General features: G+C 40.3%; 1 protein-coding gene and 1 non-coding gene across 2 annotated transcripts in view; both read left to right on the top strand.

Annotated features, from left to right (window-relative positions):
- Positions 1–385: 385 nt before the first annotated feature.
- Positions 386–492, top strand: LOC131746711 (U6 spliceosomal RNA). The gene has a single exon (XR_009332621.1). It is a non-coding gene; the product is annotated as a U6 spliceosomal RNA (small nuclear RNA).
- A 17,170-nt stretch (positions 493–17,662) lies between these two features.
- ZYG11B (zyg-11 family member B, cell cycle regulator) overlaps positions 17,663–19,130 on the top strand; it is a 76,613-nt gene continuing 75,145 nt past the window's right edge. The window contains exon 1 of the mRNA XM_059038057.2: positions 17,663–17,903. Coding sequence (XP_058894040.1) covers positions 17,874–17,903 — 30 coding nt within the window. The 5' untranslated portion in view covers positions 17,663–17,873. The remainder of the gene's footprint in view (positions 17,904–19,130) is intronic.

Here is a 19,130-nt window from a genome sequence, read left to right as displayed (position 1 = left end):
TAGTTTACTCATCTGGGAAATGGAGGTAATGGTTCTATCTACATAACAGTGTTGTTTATTTATTGATTCAACAAAAATTTTTTTGAGTGCCTATTATGTGACAATCATTCTTCTAGGTTCTAGAGATATAACAGTGAACAAAACAGACAAAAATCTCCGACCTCATGTAATGTACATTCTAACGAGACTTTGAGGATTAATTAATATAATTATAATAATGTATAAAGCTTAGTACAACATGGGCACATATTAAGCATTCAGCAAATGGCAGCTATTATAAATGATGGAGAAATTGCTTGTAAGCAGTGAAATGCTCTATTAGACTAAATTGTGAACTCCTAACAATTGTCGGATTCATACCTGTGTCATCAAAATATAACATAGGGTGTTTGCCTCGGTAGCATATATACTAAAATTGGAATGATACAGAGAAAATTAGCATGGCCCTTGTGCAAGGATGACACGCAAATTGGTGAAGCGTTCCATATTTCTCAGAAACAAACACACCATTGTAAAGCAATTATACTCCAATAAAGATGTTAAAAATCTTTTTTTAAAAAAATCTAACTTAACATAGGACCTGGTGCTGAGTAGGGCTTGGTAAATATTTGATAAATGTATGTACAAAAGTCAGAGATTAATGATATCTCTCTTGTCTGAATGGGTTTCTTTTATAATCCTTTAGAGTTGACGGCTCACCAGTAAGCCATACCCTCCATAAACCTTCCTCTCTCCCTATATTTGTATATTTCACTTGGTCCAGTTATTGAAAGGTAATTCTTTCCACATTAACATGTTGTGATGGGTCTGAAATGCAGTTGTTCTATGATAAATCTGTATAGAGTGAATGAGAGGATGCCGGAAGAAGCATAGAAATATACTGGAAATAGCACTGAAATAGGAGACAGGAGGCTTCAATTATAATTCTGGTTCTGCCACTTCTACAGTGTTTGGTCTTAGCTAAATCCATTTTCTTTTCAGATCCCCAGTCTCTCCACCTGTAAAGTGGGGCTTACAATCCCTACCCCACCACAATGCTGGAAGAAGACAGACTAACTTTGGTACCTAAGTTTTAAGGATGTCTCACACAACCGTGAATGTGTTGTCTCCTTATCATACCTCTCGAGAAGAATTGCTGAAAGCCGTAAAGGACATAGTGTATATCTCTTTGCAAACCTTAAAACACTGTAAAAATTAAATAAGATACTATTTCAAATCAGATAATCTACAATTTATAGATTATAGGTTGGAAACATCTCCTAATCCTTGATACTGAAAGTGTGATCTGCAGCATTGGCACCATTTGAGATCTTGGTAGGAATGCAGACTCTTGGGCCCCAGCCACACCAACTAGACCGGAATCTTCATTTTAACATCCCCAGGTGATTCAAATGCACAATAAAGTTTGAGAAGCACTGCTCTAAATCAGACTCATAGGACCTACGCACTGAAAAGATTTTGAAGATCATCTTCAACTCCCTCATTTTACAGATGAGTACACTGGAGCGCTACAATGAAAGAGACTTTTTCTAAAAGGCAGATCTAACTGTGTCACCCCCCACGTTGGAAACCAATGGCTCCACATTGCCCACATCCTTAGCTCAGCAGTTAAGGTCCTCTCATCTGGCTGCTGCTGACCACTCCACTTAATACTTCCCCACAGATGCCGGACAAACCAATCACTCTGGTCCCCGCTCCTCTGTTCTGAACTCCTCAGGCTATTTTCTCAGCCCACTCAGAAGTGGGCTGCCCTTCCCACTTCTCTCCAGCCTCTTGACACCAGCTCAGACTATGACACCCCCGGTCCTTATTTAGGACACTGGTTGACAGTGGGCATGGTTAGCCAGCTGAGATCTCCTCTACCTCCTGAAGCACTGTGGTCATTATCTATTTTTACATTACTTGTTTTACCAGACTGCGAGTTCCTTAAGGGTAGAAACCAGGTTTCAGGTCCCAACACAGAGTCAGGCACTTTGTAAGAGCTCAATTTATCCCATATGACTAATGATCTCTAACGTGTCTTCCAGGTCTAACTTTCTGCATTTTTAGACTGTGAAACCCCAGACAGCAGGGACTTGATAGTCTCTTCCTTTTCCATCTCGCTCATGAGGCTCCATGTGCGTGAGCACAGCAGGCACTCATTCACCACCCAGGCTGACTGGTTCAGCTGTTGTGATAGTAGTCATTCCCACGACGTGCCCCACGACCCGCTTCACTGCAGCATATTCAGGGAAGTCCAAGTGACCCAACGGGTTGCAACACCAAGGGTAGGGAAGGGATCAGGTTTCAGAGTATATCATTTCAACTCTGGGCTGAGATTTAGTACTTTCTAAAAAAGCTCACAAGGGCTTCTCTGGTGGCACAGCGGTTGGGAATCCGCCTGCCAATGCAGGGGACATGGGTTCAAGCCCTGTTCTGGGAGGATCCCACATACCACGGAGCAACTGGGCATGTGCGCCACAACTATTGAGCCTGCACTCTAGAGCCCACGAGCCACAACTACTGAGCCAGCGTGCCACAACTACTGAAGCCCAAGTGCCTAGAGCCCGAGCTTCACAGCAAGAGAAGCCACCGCAATGAGAAGCCCCCGCACCGCAACGAAGAGCAGCCCCCGCTCGATGCAACTAGAGAAAGCCTGCGCACAGCAACAAAGACTCAACACAGTCAAAAATAAATAAATAAAGTAAATAAATTTTTTTTAAAAATAAAAATGCTCACAAGAAAAGGGAACCCTCCTACACTGTTAGTTGGAATGTAAATTGGTGCAGCCACTGTGGAAAACAGAATGGAGGTTCCTTAAAAAACTAAAAATAGATTTGCCATATGATCCAGCAATCCCACTCCTAGGCATATATCTGGAGAAAACTATAATTCATAAAGATACATGCACCCTAGTGTTCACTGCAGCGCTATTTACAATAACCAAGACATGGAAGCAACCTAAATGTCCATTGACAGCTGAATGGATTAAGAAGATGTAGTATATTTACACAATGAAATATTACTCAGCCATTAAAAAGAATGAAATAATGCCATTTGCAGCAACATGGATTATCATACTAAGTGAAGTAAGCCAGAAAGAGAAAGACAAATACCATATGATATCACTTATATGTGGAATCTAAAATATGACACAAGGGACTTCCCTGGCAGTCCAGTGGTTAAGACTCCATGCTCCCAATGCAGGGGGCACAGGTTCAATCTCTGGTCGGGGAAATAAGATCCTGCATATCTCGCAGTGTGGCCCTAAAAAAAATAAAAGATCAAATATCACACAAATGAACTTATTTTCAAAACAGAAACAGACTCATAGACATAGAAAAATTTACAGTGCCCAGAGGGGAAAGGGGGTGGGGGAGGGATAAGCTGGGAGTTTGGGATTCATAGACATAAACTATTATATATAAAAATAGATAAACAACAAGGTCCTACTGTAGCACAGGGAACTATATTCAATATCCTGTAATAAACCATGATGGAAAATAATATGAAAAAGAATATGTATAACTGAATCACTTTGCTGTATACCAGAAACTAACACAACATTGTAAATCAACTATACTTCAATTAGAAAAGTAAAATAAAAAAGTAAATGTACAAAATAAAATTATGTACTTTACAAAAATAAATAAATACAATAAAAAATACAAATGCTCACAAGATTTCAAGCTGTGTCCCAAAAGTCAATTCTTGAGGCCTCCTGTCTCTACATATGAATTGTTACAAGTAGCTGCTCAGTACATGTTGATAAGTGAATAAATGAATGAATGGGTAAATTGTTCTGGACTTCTAAACATAACCAAATGCTCTCAAAAATAAAACAGTTGTGCAGGGAGAGAGTTATAACCAAATGTCACATAGCATTAAAGATGAAGTATAAGTTCCTTACATTTGTCCACAAGCCCTGGTGTAATCTGGCCCAGTCTGCCTTGCCAGCTTTGCCTCTTACCCTCCCATACATACTCTTTTTGCCTCATCCCAAATGATTTGTAGACCCTAAACATGTCATCTGGTTTCATGCTCCAGTGCCTTTGCATGCATATTTCTCTATACCTAGAGTACTTTTTCCCCCCCTCTTAATTTAGGTAATTCTTATTTGTCTTTCAAAGACCAGGTTAAGTTGTACCTCTTCTAGGAAGCCTGCTCTCACCCCTCAAATGGGCTAGATGCCTCTTCTGTGCTCTGGTAGGTGCCATGCTTCTTTTTATGAGTACTGATCATAGTCTTTTGCTGTTGTCTAACATTCCCCCCCAAAGACTTGAGCACCTTAAGGACAGGGACTAGGTCTTATTTATTTCTGTGTCCTCAGTGTCCAGCATATGACATGACACAAAGGAGAGATATTTACTGGGTACATTATCCAGTGGAAAGAATGGAGAGTAAAAGAGTTATCATTAGTCAGGAAATTTGCCACCCATAGAATTCCAGGTTTAAGAAGGGCTTTGCAAAGTCTCATTATTTAATATTTGTTAAAGAATAAATTATTTACATGCATATGACCTCCTAGAAAAGGGCTAGGACAGTGAATAGTAAATGACAGGCAGGGATGCCTGGGGAAGTGGAATTTTACCACCACCACCCCCATGTCCATGGTAGATGCATGATTAGAAGGACATGGACAAATGACCCGCTACAGAAAGATACAGTGGAGACAGGCCCCAACAGTCTGACTGGAGTGACTATTCCAAACTAGCTGCCACTTTTTTTTTTTTTTTTTAGATGTTGGGGTAGGAGTTTATTAATTAATTAATTTATTTTTGCTGTGTTGGGTCTTCGTTTCTGTGCAAGGGCTTTCTCTAGTTGTGGCAAGCAGGGGCCACTCTTCATCGCAGTGCGCGGGCCTCTCACTATCGTGGCCTCTTTTGTTGCGGAGCACAGGCTCCAGACGCGCAGGCTCAGTAGTTGTGGCTCTCAGGCCTAGTTGCTCTGCGGCCTGTGGGATCTTCCCAGACCAGGGCTCGAACCCATGTCCCCTGCATTAGCAGGGGGACTCTCAACCACTGTGCCACCAGGGAAGCCCAAGTTGCCACTTTTTCCTTTCTCCTACACTTCCCTGGCAGAGAATGGCAGAAAGGTTAAAGACAAGAAAATGTGCACCCAAAGTATGATTTCTGGATCAGTTACAAGACCCGGGAATTAAGTTAGTTCTATAACCTGGGGAAATTCACTCGTCTAAGCTTCAGTTTCCTCACTGTAAAATAGGAATAATAATACCTAGCTTGCAGAATTGGCAAGAAGATTTTATAATAATAGTTAATACTTATATAACACATATCATGCCAAGTCCTGTTCTAATACATAGACATTATGGCATATATATATATGTATATATATATATATATATATATATATATGTATATATACACATATATAGTAACTCAATGAATCTGGAACTCTATGAGGTAAGTACAACTTTCATGCAAACTTTATAAATAAATAAACTGAGACACAGAAATGTCACATAACTTTTCCAAGATCCTACATCTAGTAAGTATGGCACTGGGAGTAAAACCAAGGCATATTGGCTTGCTCGAGAGTCTGTGCTCTTAACAAGTACTCTACTCTATTTGCCTCTTCAGTAAGATAATTGTGTGAGAGTGAAGGTGTCTGGCCCATAAAGAGTACATAAGAAACAATGACAATAAGCAAAGTAATCCAGTACCTGTAGTTGATGAAATAGCATAAAATGGATTAATATTAAGAGGTACAATACTACCTTATTACTCTTTTAAAAAATGCCTTATCTTTAAACTGTTACATACTCCTGAGATTGGAAGAAGGTTTTCTGTATGAACATTCTGGGCTATTTTAAGATGCCCTAAAGGTAAGGTGGCTTTGCCTTCTCCTGAGGAACTGGAACAAGTTCTTAGCACTTCAGCCAGAGGGCATTTGAGGGACATGAAGATCCCATGAAATTAATTCCTCCAGTCAGACCCTGAAGACAGAGACAAATTGAATCCAGTCAATGCTCTCAAGGAACTCACACTAAATTAGGAAGGCAAACAAAAGAGACCATCTCAGTATAGCACTGTTGTGGCGGGGAAGCTCGTAAAGGACACGTAACTTAATTATGGACACAGCAATCAGGAAAGGCTTTTCCGAGGAGAAGGAGACACATGAATCTAGTATCAAAGGGCAAGTGGAAGACGTATTTGAAGAAAGCAAGAAGGGGTTTCTTGGCAGAGGGAATGCTATGAACAAATGCACAGGGGCTTGAAATAGCACTCTATATTCCAAGAACTACAAGTAGTTCAGTATGGTTAGAACAGAGCAGGAGACACAAAATGGTAGTGCCAAGACATAGGCAGAAGCCAGATGGGGAAGTGCCTCACTTGACAAATTAAGGAGTTTAACCCTTATCTTATAGGTGATGTAGAGCCACTGACTCAAGTTCCAAACAAGAGTATAATATTAAAAGATAATCTTGGTAGCAAAAGGGGGTTAAATTAGAGGTTTAGGACTAGAGACAGCTTTTAAGCACATGAAAAGATACTCAATATCAGTAGTCATCAGAGAAATGCAAATTAAACCACAATGGATACAATTTCACACACTGGGATGCCTGTAATAAAAAAAAGATGAACAACAACAAGTGTTGGCAAGGATGTGGAGAATTTGCAACACTTATACATTGCTGGTTGGAATGTAAAATGGCGCAGCTGCTTTGGAAAACAGTTTGGCAGATCATCAAAAGATAAATATAGAGTTACCATATGACTCAGCAATTCTACTCCTAGTTATATACTCAAGAGAAATGAAGACATACTTTTACATAGTTTCTTTCTTCTTTTAAATAAATGTATTTATTTACTTATTTTTATTTTTGGCTGCATTGGGTCTTCGTTGCTGTATGTGGGCTTTCTCTGGTTGCAGTGAGCAGGGGCTACTCTTCATTGCAGTGCGCAGGCTTCTCAGCGCAGTGGCTTCTCTTGTTGTGGAGCACGGGCTCTAGGCGCACAGGCTTCAGTAGTTGTGGCATGCGGGCTCAGTATTTGTGGCACATGGGCTTAGCTGCTCTGCGGCATGTGGGATGTGGGATCTTCCCTGGGCAAGGGCTCGAACCTGTGTCCCCTGCATTGGCAGGCAGATTCTTAACCACTGCGCTGCCAGGGAAGCCCCTACATACAGTTTTATAGCAGCATTATTCATAATAGCCAAAAAGTAGAAACAATCCAAATGTCCATCAACTGATGAATAGATAAACAAAATATGCTACACCCATATGGAATATGTAATAGAATACTATTCAGTCATTAAAGGGAATGAAGTTCTGATACGTGCTACAACATAGATAAGCCTTGAAGACATAATGTTAAGAGGAAGGAGCCAGACAAAAGAGCCACATATCATATGATTCCATTTATATAAAATGTCTAGAATAGCCAAGTCTGTAGAGATATAGATTAGTGGTTGCCAGGGGTTGGGGGTAGGAAGGAATGCGGAATGACTGCTATTGAGTGCAGGTCTCTGGAATTAGTGGTGATGGTTGTACAAGTCTTTGAATATATTAAAAGCCACTGAGTTGTATTAAAAAAGGGTAAGTTTTATGGCATGTGAGTTATAGAAAAAAAAAAAAAAAAGACTGGTGGCAGAGTGACCAGTGAGGCTACTGAAATGGCCTAAGCAGCAGACTTCAAACAGGGAAATCTACACCCCTGGAGGTTCATGAAGACTTTCCAGAGGCCACACAAGCATAAATAATTCCTACATCCCCAACTTTTACGTGTACATTCTTTTCTAAAACTAATCAGCCTGATAATGTGCCTTTTATTTCTCCTCTTTCACAATAGCTATTCTCTCATCTTCAAAGGAAAGATATGCCACTGAACTATCTTGACTATTACTATGAGAGTACTGCCCTGGGAGTAAAAATGTCTGGAGCATCATTGAAAGGATGATTTGAATATACAGGGCTTCTGATGGAGAGTCCCAGGACAGCAAAGCAAGACTGTTCAGTAAGCAATAATTAAACTGATAATAAAAATGAAGATGTCAAATTAAAAATGTATGAGGAGGACCATAGTTTCTCAAAATTCTTCTGGAGAGTACCAAAGGATAAAATCTAGAATTAGCTTTACCTTAGGATTCCCTGGGGTGCTTAACATTCAAAACTCCAGTTTTGTGGTATATCCAGACAATGGAACATTACTTAGCATTAAAAGAAATGAGCCATTAAGTTATGAAAAGACTTGGAGGAAATGTAAATACTTATTTTCATCAAGTAACAGAAGCCAACCTTAAAAGGCTATATATACTGTATGATTCCAACTATACAACATTCTGGAAAAAGCAAAACTGTGGAGAGAGTAAAAAGATAAGTGGTTGTCAGGGGTTGAGGAGAGAGAGGGATAAATAGACAGAGCACAAAGAATTTTTAGGACAGTGAAACTACTCTGTATAATACTATAAGGGTCCATACATCTAATTATACATTTGTCCAAACCCATAGAATGTACAGCACCAAGAGTGACTTTCTAATATAAATGATGGACTTTTAGTGATTATGATGTGTCAATGTAGGTTCATCAGTTATAACAAACGTACCACTCTCGTGTGGGATTTGATCATCGGTGAGGCCATGCATATGCAGAGGCAGTGGGTATTTGTGAAATCTCTGTACTTTTCTCTCAATTTTGCTGCCAATCTAAAACTTCCTTAAACCAAAAAAGTCTTAAAAAAAAAAAGTCTCCTGTTCTAGAGGCCCATCCCAATCCAGTTAAATCAGATTATTTAGGTGGTGAGCAAAGGCCTTATAGTTTTGAAACCCTCCTAGGTGATTCTGAAGTGAAGTCAGGGTTGAGAACCACATAGGCACTGGTGATAGGGATATCAAGGAGGTGGGAACAGGTTTGAGAAATCACCCATGGAATTCTTGGTCTGGGAAGGGCCTTACAAAGCCTCAATATTCATTGAAGAATAAATTGATCATTTACATATGACCCTGTAGGAGCTAAATTGGTGGAATTTGGATGATTGCTTGGTTCCAAGGGGTGAAAGAGAGGAAGGTGTCAAGGATGACTCCCAGATCACTCTTAAAAACTCATTTGTGAGCATCTGCTCCTGATATAGGGGGCACAAGAAGGGGAATAAGATTTTGGGAAAGATAGGGAATTAATCTTTGAGCCTGAGGCTATGAGATATCAGTGGGATATCCAAGTGGAGTCTGTTTTTGGCATTAGATGTGGAAGCGTGGAGCTTGGAAAAAAGATTTGGGAGAAAAATTTTGGACTCATCAGAATACAGGGCTGACCTCCTTGTCTGCATAAAGCCATTGGAGAGTTTGTCACCATTCAAGAAAAGCATAGAGATGTACAAAGATAAAGAGATTGTGATGCATGTGTAGGATGTTTTCAGACTTCACACATGAAGGAATTTTGAGTTTGACAAGGTTCAGGGTGCAGTCATAGGAGTGGGTGGCTGAAGTAGAAGGGGGTGTCATTAGAACTGAGGTGGTCAAGGAGTAGAGAGGCCAGAGAGCTGGATGGGTGGTGAAGGTGAATGTTGAAGTCACCCATGTTGTTGTAGGATTGCAATAGCCTAGTGGGTTTCAAACTTTAGTGTGGATTAGAATCAGTTGGAAGCCTTGATAAACAGACTTCTGGGTCCCACACCCTGAGTTTCTGATTTAGTTAGTCTCGGTGGCCCAAGAATTTGCATTTATAACAAGTTCCCAGGTGAGGCCAATACTGGTATCTGGGGACCACACTTTGACAATTACTGCAATAGAGTGAAGACTGGGTCAAGTGTCATGGTCTTCTATGAATGTGTTTAGTTGGTGAGAGCAATGAAGAGGGAGTGATACTAACCCTAAACAGTTGATTTAGAATGTGGTCCTGACACTTGGACACTTCACCTGATGGTCAGTTCTTTGCCCATCTTGGGTATATATTTCTCCCTACCACCTATACTAGAGGTTTGGGCAGCCTTCATCTCCCCTTCCTGGCTTAAAGTTTTAACCTCTACCTCCTAGGGCTTCAATTTCTTGTTTGAATCAAACAAGTGCACAGAATACATTTCACCTTGATGTTTGAATCAGAAATAGCTAGAGGTACCTTTACTCTAACACCAGCAACTTCAAGGGAAAAAAAGAAGACTGAATTGCCAAACTGCTTTCTAACCCCAGAGGTTTCACTATATGTTGGGGAGTGAAGAAAAGAAAAGGAAAAGAAAACACTACAGAGGCCATTTATAGATTACATGAATAATAGCTGGCATATTTCTCAAACTAATGCTCTTTCTCACAATAAACATGTTTTGTGCCTTTATGCAACTCTCTGAAACATATTTTACAAGCTGTAGAAGTTAATCTTATCTATTCACATTAAAGGTCAGGAAAATACAGGAAGGACTCATAACTTCTAATAGAAGAGAATCGTAGGGAATTCCTTGGTGGTCCAGTGGTTAGGACTCTGTGTTCTCAATGCTGAGGGCAATTCAACCCCTGGTCGGGGAACTAAGATCCCACAAGCCATGAGGCGAGGCCAAAAAAAAAAAAAGAAAGAGAAAGAAATGTAATCTTACTGGTTAGTCACATAAGAAAGCTTATTTAAAAAAAAAAAAAAGAAAGCTTATTTTACATCATTGTACTTAATAGGTCCAAGGAGTTTGTTTCCTTTCTGAACAAAAACCTCTGTTCATTGTTCCTTTTTAATTAAGACAAGACAAGAAATACTTAATTGATTTTTAATCCACATTTCTCTTCTCTGGAGACATAATTTCTGATTCCACAGTCAGAAATGCTCACCAGTTCCCCCATGAGGGCTTGGAGCATCACGTGAAGAGGATTTCTCAAGTACATTCTAATTCTTCAGAGTTGCTGTGGCCCATTAAATACTACCTACTCTTTGTCCATCCTGGAGGCATAGGTATCTAGGGAAATTAAGACTCTGGCTAGGTAAGTTCGGAGCCAGAATGTTAGAACTGGTAGAGGGACCTGGGAGGTCACCCTTCCTCACCATGTACCCTCTCAGGGCATTTTACAGATGATCATATTGAGCCCCAGAGAGAGGAAAGATTTGCCCAAGGCCTCAGCATTTCAGGGTTCCAAATGAAATGATAAACTGCGATTTGATAAAGGTATCAAATCCCACCTCCCTGGTGTCAGAGCCAAGGACTGGAAATCAACCCTTTCGACTTCTGGCATAGTGCTCCTCAGTCTTATCCTGAGCATACACTTGTGTCTCAGCAGCACAGAGAGCTATAAAATCATTGTTTTTCTCCTCAAAGCACCCTCATTTGCCTTCTGGCATCTGATAGAAGATACAAGGAAGGAAGGATAGAGTGGGAGAGTGACTTTCCCAGTGTCTTCCTGGACCAGTATCATCAGCATCTCCTGGGAACATGCTAGTGATGCAAAATCTTGAGCCCCAACCCAGACCTAATGGAGCAGAAACTCTGGGGGAGACACATAGCAAACTACTTTAACAAGTGCTCCAGCTGATTCTGATAGACACTAAAGTTTACAATGGATTCCACATTAGAAAGACCTTCTGTTCACCAGGTCCTTCCTATCCTAGAGAGAAATTCCAATTCTTTCCAAGGCTGTAAGGTAGTGGAATGAGCTCTGGGGTCAGAATTAGTTCTTACATGGCTGACTTGTGAGGTTTCCTATCTCTGAGCCTGTGTTTTCTCACCTATCAAATGGGATAGTCACCGCTTTTACCAGCCCCAGGGGATTGTTATGAGGCTTGAATGTGAGGGTTGGCTGATAAACTGCTTTCTAAAACACTGCTGTGACTTTGTAAGAGATTGCTAGAGATAATATTTGTATTGCTACTTTCAGTTTGAAAAAAATCCCTTTGATACAGCCTAGCACTACACAGAGAATAGCCAGCCCACCAACTAGGGTGGACTTCTCTTAATAGATAATGCTTATTGGAAACTTTTGCACTGAGTCTGGGGTTCTGATGAGTGGTTGGAATGGAGCTCAGCACCTCATGCTCAGGAGTAACGAGCTGAAATTTCATCATACCCAGTAAGTTTGTTTTCTCCCATATTGTTACGGAGGAACTTGTTTATTTCTAACTGGGAGTCTTTTTCATTATCCAACAGAGTAGTACAAAAGGCAGTAGACCTTTAGAATGGTCCCCTCCCTTCAAGATTCAGGGCACTGACTATTAAAAAATAACAGGAAATACTGCCTTGGAAATAAGTGAGTTGTAATGAAATTCCTATTCTTTGCTTTTCTTTTCCCATTTAACTTGCTTGAACCACTCACTTTCAGAATTAGGAGGAAACTGAACAATCATCAAATCCAGTTTAAAACTCACATAGAACTCCTGTCTATTATATCCCCAATATTTTGTCTCTTAGCCCCTTTTTGTACACCTCTGGTGACAGAGAGTTTACTGCCTCACAAGTACAGAGTCCATTCCATGTGAGACAGTTCTTGCTCTTAGAATGTTCTTCCCTTTTTTGAGCTAAAAATCTACCTTCCAATAGTTTCCCATCCTCTCTTTGCCTTCTAGAGCAAAATTGATATTATCCTCATAATAATAATAACAATACAGTTATCATTTAAGAATGAAGGAATCTTCCAAATTCTGTAAACAATTGACTTTCTAGAGAAATAAATTATCATAAACCCTGAATACCTTAGATTCAGCCTTGATTGTAGTCAGAGACCAAAGGCCACAAGTTTCAATAGCAGGAATTTTTAAAGGATACAAGTGTTTTTGAGAGGGTGAAGCACTCACTGAATTAACCATTAACTTCTGTTTACATAGGTAAGAGGAAAGAATAGCGTTTAATTATATGCCACTTATCACTGAATTTAAGTTAAAGCTATACTTAGTCTGTATCTTTTCTCATGAAATTGAATTTTTATGTTTATAAAAGGAACAGACCTTCCCAATAATATCAAAAGGTTTATTTTGATAGTTCCAAAGACTCTTGATTTGTAATCTTGAATTACGAGTTGTTATAGGAAACTACCTCTGTTGTAGAAGATGATGTTTGTTCACTTAAAGTTATAAACTCTGTTGCCAAAGGAGGTTGATTATATTCACCAAACATGATGAGTAACTACTAATCTAGTTCTGATTAGCTCAACAATAATAAGATTGTACAGAATCTCTTAGAATTAGGAACATTGATAAAGTCATCCCTCATTGTAAAAAAATTGTTTTAATTGTAAAATAAATAAGCGGCTCAATCTTTTAAATTTTATTTATTTACTTTTAGAATAGGTAACACATCCTCATGATCAAGAAAATCATAAGATACAAAAGGCTAGTCTATGAAGAGTCTCTCTTCTACTTGTCTCCTGCCATCCACTTGTCCCCCATAGCAGCAATCAGACAGTAGAGGATGTCAGTTTCTGTTAAATTCTTCCAGGGATATTTTCTGCATATACAAGCAATCATGAATACATATTACTACCACCAATTCTTACAAGAAGAATAGTGTGCAATATACATTGTTTAGGACCTTACTTTTTCACTTAACAATAGATCTTGAAGATCGTTCTATATCAAAAAAATTTTCTTGTTCTTTTTTATGGCTGCAGAGTAAGCTTTGTAGGAATATACTATTACTGTATTTAACCAGTTTATTAATAAACTCTATTAATGTTTATGAATAAACATTTAAGTTGTTTCCACTCTTTTGCTATTACAAACAAACTTGTACATATGCTTGAGCATATGTGTAGATAAAATTTTTAGAAGTAGAGGGAATTCCTTGGCAGTCCAGTGGTTAGGACTCTGCACTTGCACTGCAGGGGGCACAGGTTGGATCCCTGGTAGGGGAAGTAAGATCCTATGTGCCTCACTGAGAAAAATAAATAAATAAAAATTTTTAAAAATTAATAATAAAAAAATAGAACACCCTTGTGACTTAAACATTCTAAAAAAAATTTTTTTTAAGAAGTAGAATTGCTGGGTCAAAGGGAATGTACATTTAAAAATTTGATAAATACACCTCCAAACTGTCCTCCTTAAAAGTTGTTCAAATTTACACTCCCACCAACAAAATGTGAGACTACCTGTTAAAACCACTACCACACAGTGTCTTATCAGTCTTACAAATCCTTGTCAATCTGACAGGTGAAAAATAGTATTTCAAAGAAATTCTAATTTGCATTTCTCTTATCTTGGGCAAGAGTGAGCATTTAAGAGCCATTGCTATTTCTTTTTCTGTGAACTATTAATTCATGTCTTTTGCACTTTTTCCCCGTGGATTTTTTTTCTTATAGATTTCACCTGTTTATAAATATGACAATTACCCATTTTCCTATTATACAAAATGCAAACATATATATATATATATATATATATATATATGTTTAGTCATTTTCATCTGACTCTTCTTATGGTGGGTTTTGCTTTACAGATATTTTTTATTTCCACATAGTTGAATTTATCATTCTTTTATAGTATTTAAGTTTTGTTTTATACTTTAAAAGACCTTCCTCACTTTGAGATTATAGAAACTCCCATGGGTCCTTCAAGAAGTTTTTTTTTTTTTTTTTTTTAACATTTAAATCTTTGATGTATTTGAAATTTCTCTTGGTGAACAGTGTGATGTGTAGATCCACTTTAAATTTTTCTAGAATAAATGGCTATCCAGTTATTCTAACACCAGATGTAATGCCATATTTTTATTGATTTGATACCTTTATTATACAAAATTCTCATGTATATTTGGCTGTATTTTTGACCTTTCTATTCTATTTTATTGATTACAGGTCAACTGTGCTCCATTCTTTCTTGATGGCAGAGTCCTGATCTTTTTATGGTGATTTTCCTCCACTACCACCAGGTCCTCAGGGGAGGTGATTCTCAGTTCAGACACAGACAGTAAATCATTATTGGTCTAAGCTAATATTAGTGGTCTTATTCCCTTTGCTATTTGCTGGTTTATTCATGGCCAGTAGACTTGAGGGGAACTCTATTGAATGGCTACTAGGAATAATAAACATCTATTAGACATACAAAGGGGGATGTTTACAAGTTGGCAGTTGGATACATAAGTCTGAAATTCAGAAGAGAGGTCTGAAATAGAGGTGTAATTTGGGGAATTATCATTACATAAATCGTATTTAAAGTAATGTGATAGGATAAAATCATTAAGGAGTGAGTATAAATGGAAAAGGTAAGAGGTCAAAATATTGAGCCCTGGGGCACTGCAGTATTTAGTGTTTTCTTTTTCTGGCTGCTCTGAGAGATCTTAGTTCCCCTGACTCATGGCCCCTGCAGTGGAAGCACAGAGTCTCAACCACCAGACCACCAGGGAATTCCTGGCACTGCAGTATTTATAGGTCAGAGAAATATGGGGAGACCAAGAGCAGCCAGTAAGACAGAAGAAGAACCAAGGCAGTGGAGTGTCATAGTAGGCAAGGAGGAGGAATTGATAAGCTGTGTCTAGTGCTCTCGGTAGGTCAAGTAACACTGATGACTGATCGTTGTGAGTAAATGGACATCACTGCTGACCTTGACAAGAGCATTTCAGTGCAGTGGTGAGAGGAAAGCTCAACTGGACAGGGTTCCACAGGAAATGGGAAAAAGGAAGTGAAGACATCAAGTACAGTACAGACCACCTTTGTGAGACATTTTGCTGTAAAAAAGAGCAGAGAAATGGGAGCTGGAGGGTCAGTCAAGAGAGGTTTTGTTTTGTTTTAAGATGGAAGAAATACATTCGTTTTGGTATGCCAATGGGAAAGAAAAACAGAAAAATCATGATGTAGAAGAGAGGAGAATTGCTGGATAGATGTCTTTGAGAATGTGAAACGGTGGGAACCTAGCACTGTGCTACTCAAAGTGTGACCTGTATACTAGTGATGGTCCACAAAAGTTTGTCACCAGTTTGTGGCAGAAATCAAGAGTAAATATTTAGAAAGTTTTATAGCAATTTGACAGAAAAATTTTATGTCTATTGGATCTAATAAAAAACAAAAAATCTGACTGGAGTAGTCAAATTCATAGAGACAGAAAGTATTATAGAATTGTTGTTGTCAGGAGCTGGTGGGAGGAGGGAATGAGGAGTTATTGTTTAATGGATACAGAGTTTCAGTTTCGCAGGATGGCAAGAGCTCTGGAGTTGGATGGTGGCTATGGTAGCACAACAATGTGAATGTAGTTAATGCCACTGAACTGTACACTTAAGAATGGTTAGGAGGGTAAAAAAACTATATATCTATACTTGGGCTTGCATTTTGTATGTCTGTTTTTAAATTTAATTTTCTAGTAATTTTTATTGCATTTTACAAAAATATGTTTATGGCTAATTGCGGGGAGAAAACAAGTCCTTTTGTACATAGTTTGAGAAGAATTGAGGAGGGTTTGACCTTAGCTAAAAGGCAAATAGTTCGTTTGTAGTAAGGAAAGGAAGGCAGAGTATAGGAGCAGAGTTACAAGCAGAGCAGAGTTATAGGTAGGTTGCAAGTCGTAGTGGTGGTAGCGGTGGTGGGAACTTATAGATGTTCTCTTTTGTTTGCTTCATTTCACAGTAAATTGGAAGTGAAATCATCAGGTAAGTGAGAAGTATTGGGGGCTTCCCTGGTGGTGCAGTGGTTAAGAATCTGCCTGCCAATACAGGGGACACGGGTTCCAGCCCTGGTCCGGGAAGATCCCACATGCCACGGAGCAACTAAGCCCGTGTGCCACAACTACTGAGCCTGTGCTCTAGAGCCCACAACTACTGAGCCCACGTGTCACAGCTACTGAAGCCTGCGTGCCTACAGCCCGTGCTCTGCGACAAGAGAAGCCACCACAGTGAGAAGAAGCCCGTACACTGCAACCAAGACCCAACACAACCAAAAATAAATAAATTTATTTAAAAAAAAGAAGTATTGGAAATTTGAAGATAGAGATATAAAATAGTTATCTAGTGGGGTAGGGGAGTGATGAAACTGGAGAAATGTAGTAGGATAGCCAAGCATTAAGGGCTTATTTGATGATAATGATATCAAATGTAGGTGGAGGCCAGTCAGTATGATTTTGCATTTTTCTCCACTCTACCCCCTTTTGCTACAGGATTACAGTTTCCTCAGGTGAGTACAGGGAAAGGAAAGAAGGACTGGAGAAATGAAGGTGAATACCTAGGACTGATTTCATAATGGACATAGAAGCTAAGCTGTTCATGAAAGGAAATGAGGACATAGGATAGTATGAAGAATAGTGAAAAGGTAGTAGGATTCTGAGTCTTGGTGGAGCTGAAAAATTTTTGGAGTTGGGTATTAGAGGAAGTGAGCTAGAAAGGAAGGAGGTTGAGGTGGGAGAGTTGGGTGATTAAAACTGAGATTATAGAGGAGTTACAGTTACTGGAAATGCGAAGACCTAAAGTATGAGCAAGGAAATGAGAGGCTGAGGCAAGGGTTATCCCTAGAGGAGAGGAACCTGAGAAGTTAGGGCATTGTAGGAATCATCTAAAACAACTGAAATCACCAAGAATTATGACAATAAGAATGAATGACAATGAACCAGACAGAGCACGGGGGTCTATAGGTGACCGAAAGGAGTGACAGCTCTAATCTCCTGTTACGTTGTATACTTAAAGCTCTTATTTATAAGCTCTAGTTATTTGAGTAAGTGTGGCTCCTTTAAGGGCCTGGGAAGGGGAGAAGCCAGAAATCGGGGGCGGGGCAGGTGGGGGCGGTTATTGTTGGGACTCTTCCGCCGAGTCTGCGCAATGAGAGAGAGGAGGCGGGGCCAAGCTCCGGCTGGCGGGCGGGGGCGGGGCCTCGGGGGCGGAGTCTGCGCTCCATGTCGGGCTGCGGCTGCGGCTCCAGCTCTTCCAGCTTGTGAGGCAGGGAGGCCGAGGCCTGGGCCAAGCCCGGAGCCGCCGTTCGTCGGAGCCTCCTGGAGCCCCCGCGCAGGTTCAGCCTGGGGGCGGGCTTAGGCCCGGCCCGCCGCGGAGTCCAGGACAGAGGCTGCATGCTCGAGGACCAGGCCGGCGCAGCCATGGTGAGAGAGCGAGGCCTGCCTGAGCCGCAGCCGCCAGCCACCCTGGCCCCCGCGGCCCTGCCCTCCCCAGCTCTGATTCCCCGTCTGCTCCTGCCTTTACCTCCCCACCTTTTTACCTCCCCCTCGGTGACCGACTCCTTCTTCCCCTTGGTCCCCGGCCACCTACTGGGGTGACAGCCCTCCCCCACTTAATCTCTCTCCACTGGGTGACACCCTTTTTTTAAATCACCCCCAGTGACAGCTTCTTTCGCGTTCCCCTTTGCCTATTCCTCCTCGTCCTTTAACCCGACCTTCCTTTTCTCCTCTACCATTTTGCCTTGTTCTCTCTTTTGGGAAGTCTACGCCGTCCTTCCTTTTCCTCTCTCTTTTTTGCTCCTGCTCCTTGCTCTCGCTTCTTACCCCCTTTCACCATTTTATTAACACTGTCCTCTCCTCTCTGTATCCTTTCTCCTTTTCGTCCTCCACCATCCACATTTCCTCTCCCCCTTATCGGACGTCCTCTCTTCCCCGCTCTCACAGCTGTCCCCATTTCCTTCTAAGGGATTCAAGGGTATAAGCAGGAACAATTTGAGGACGATTGCTTCCCAGGAGCTGTAGGGCGGGCAGATAGGGGGTCGCAAGCTTTCTTCTTCCTTTTCTTTTTTGTAGAGGGAAGAGGGAGATTGGAGGTGTTGGAGAGAGCCTGCAAGCCTTATTACCTAATGTCAGTGCAAAACCTGAGTGATAGTGTGTTTTGGAATGATGGAGTGAGGCATGGGGTGAGGGCCGGCATGCATACTATGGCCTTATGAGAAATTTGGCCTTTTGACAGAAATAACTTAAAACGTTTTAAAATGAATGTTTTTTTTGAGTATCTTTTAATGTGGAGGTACAGTTTGGAAAATTTAAAAATATTTATTTACAGGCTTTACTATTACTCAGAACAAATGGTTTTTGTTTGGAGGCAGAGACCAGAGCATCTGGAGACCGAAAATCAGCTTGGCAGTCAGAATGTGACAGTCTCTTTAATACCTTGTATTATCTTCATTTGTTTTGCCCTCTCTGCTTTTAGTTGGGAGAGCCTTACATTTGCAAATTTTCTCTCTCCTTCCTGTTTCAAGCTTCAGTGGGTTTTTCATTGAGTTGGGTTACACATGGTTTGCAGTTCATTTAATGAACCCATTGCTCCATTATATGCAGCAATCTAAATTTTGGTCTCTGGGAGGAATAAGACATTCTAGTCAAAAC

This window comes from Kogia breviceps, chromosome 1 (genome assembly GCF_026419965.1).
Source record: "Kogia breviceps isolate mKogBre1 chromosome 1, mKogBre1 haplotype 1, whole genome shotgun sequence".
NCBI lineage: Eukaryota > Metazoa > Chordata > Mammalia > Artiodactyla > Physeteridae > Kogia > Kogia breviceps.
The sequence above is the reverse complement of the archived record's forward strand: the minus strand, read 5'-3'. Positions and strand labels throughout refer to the sequence as shown.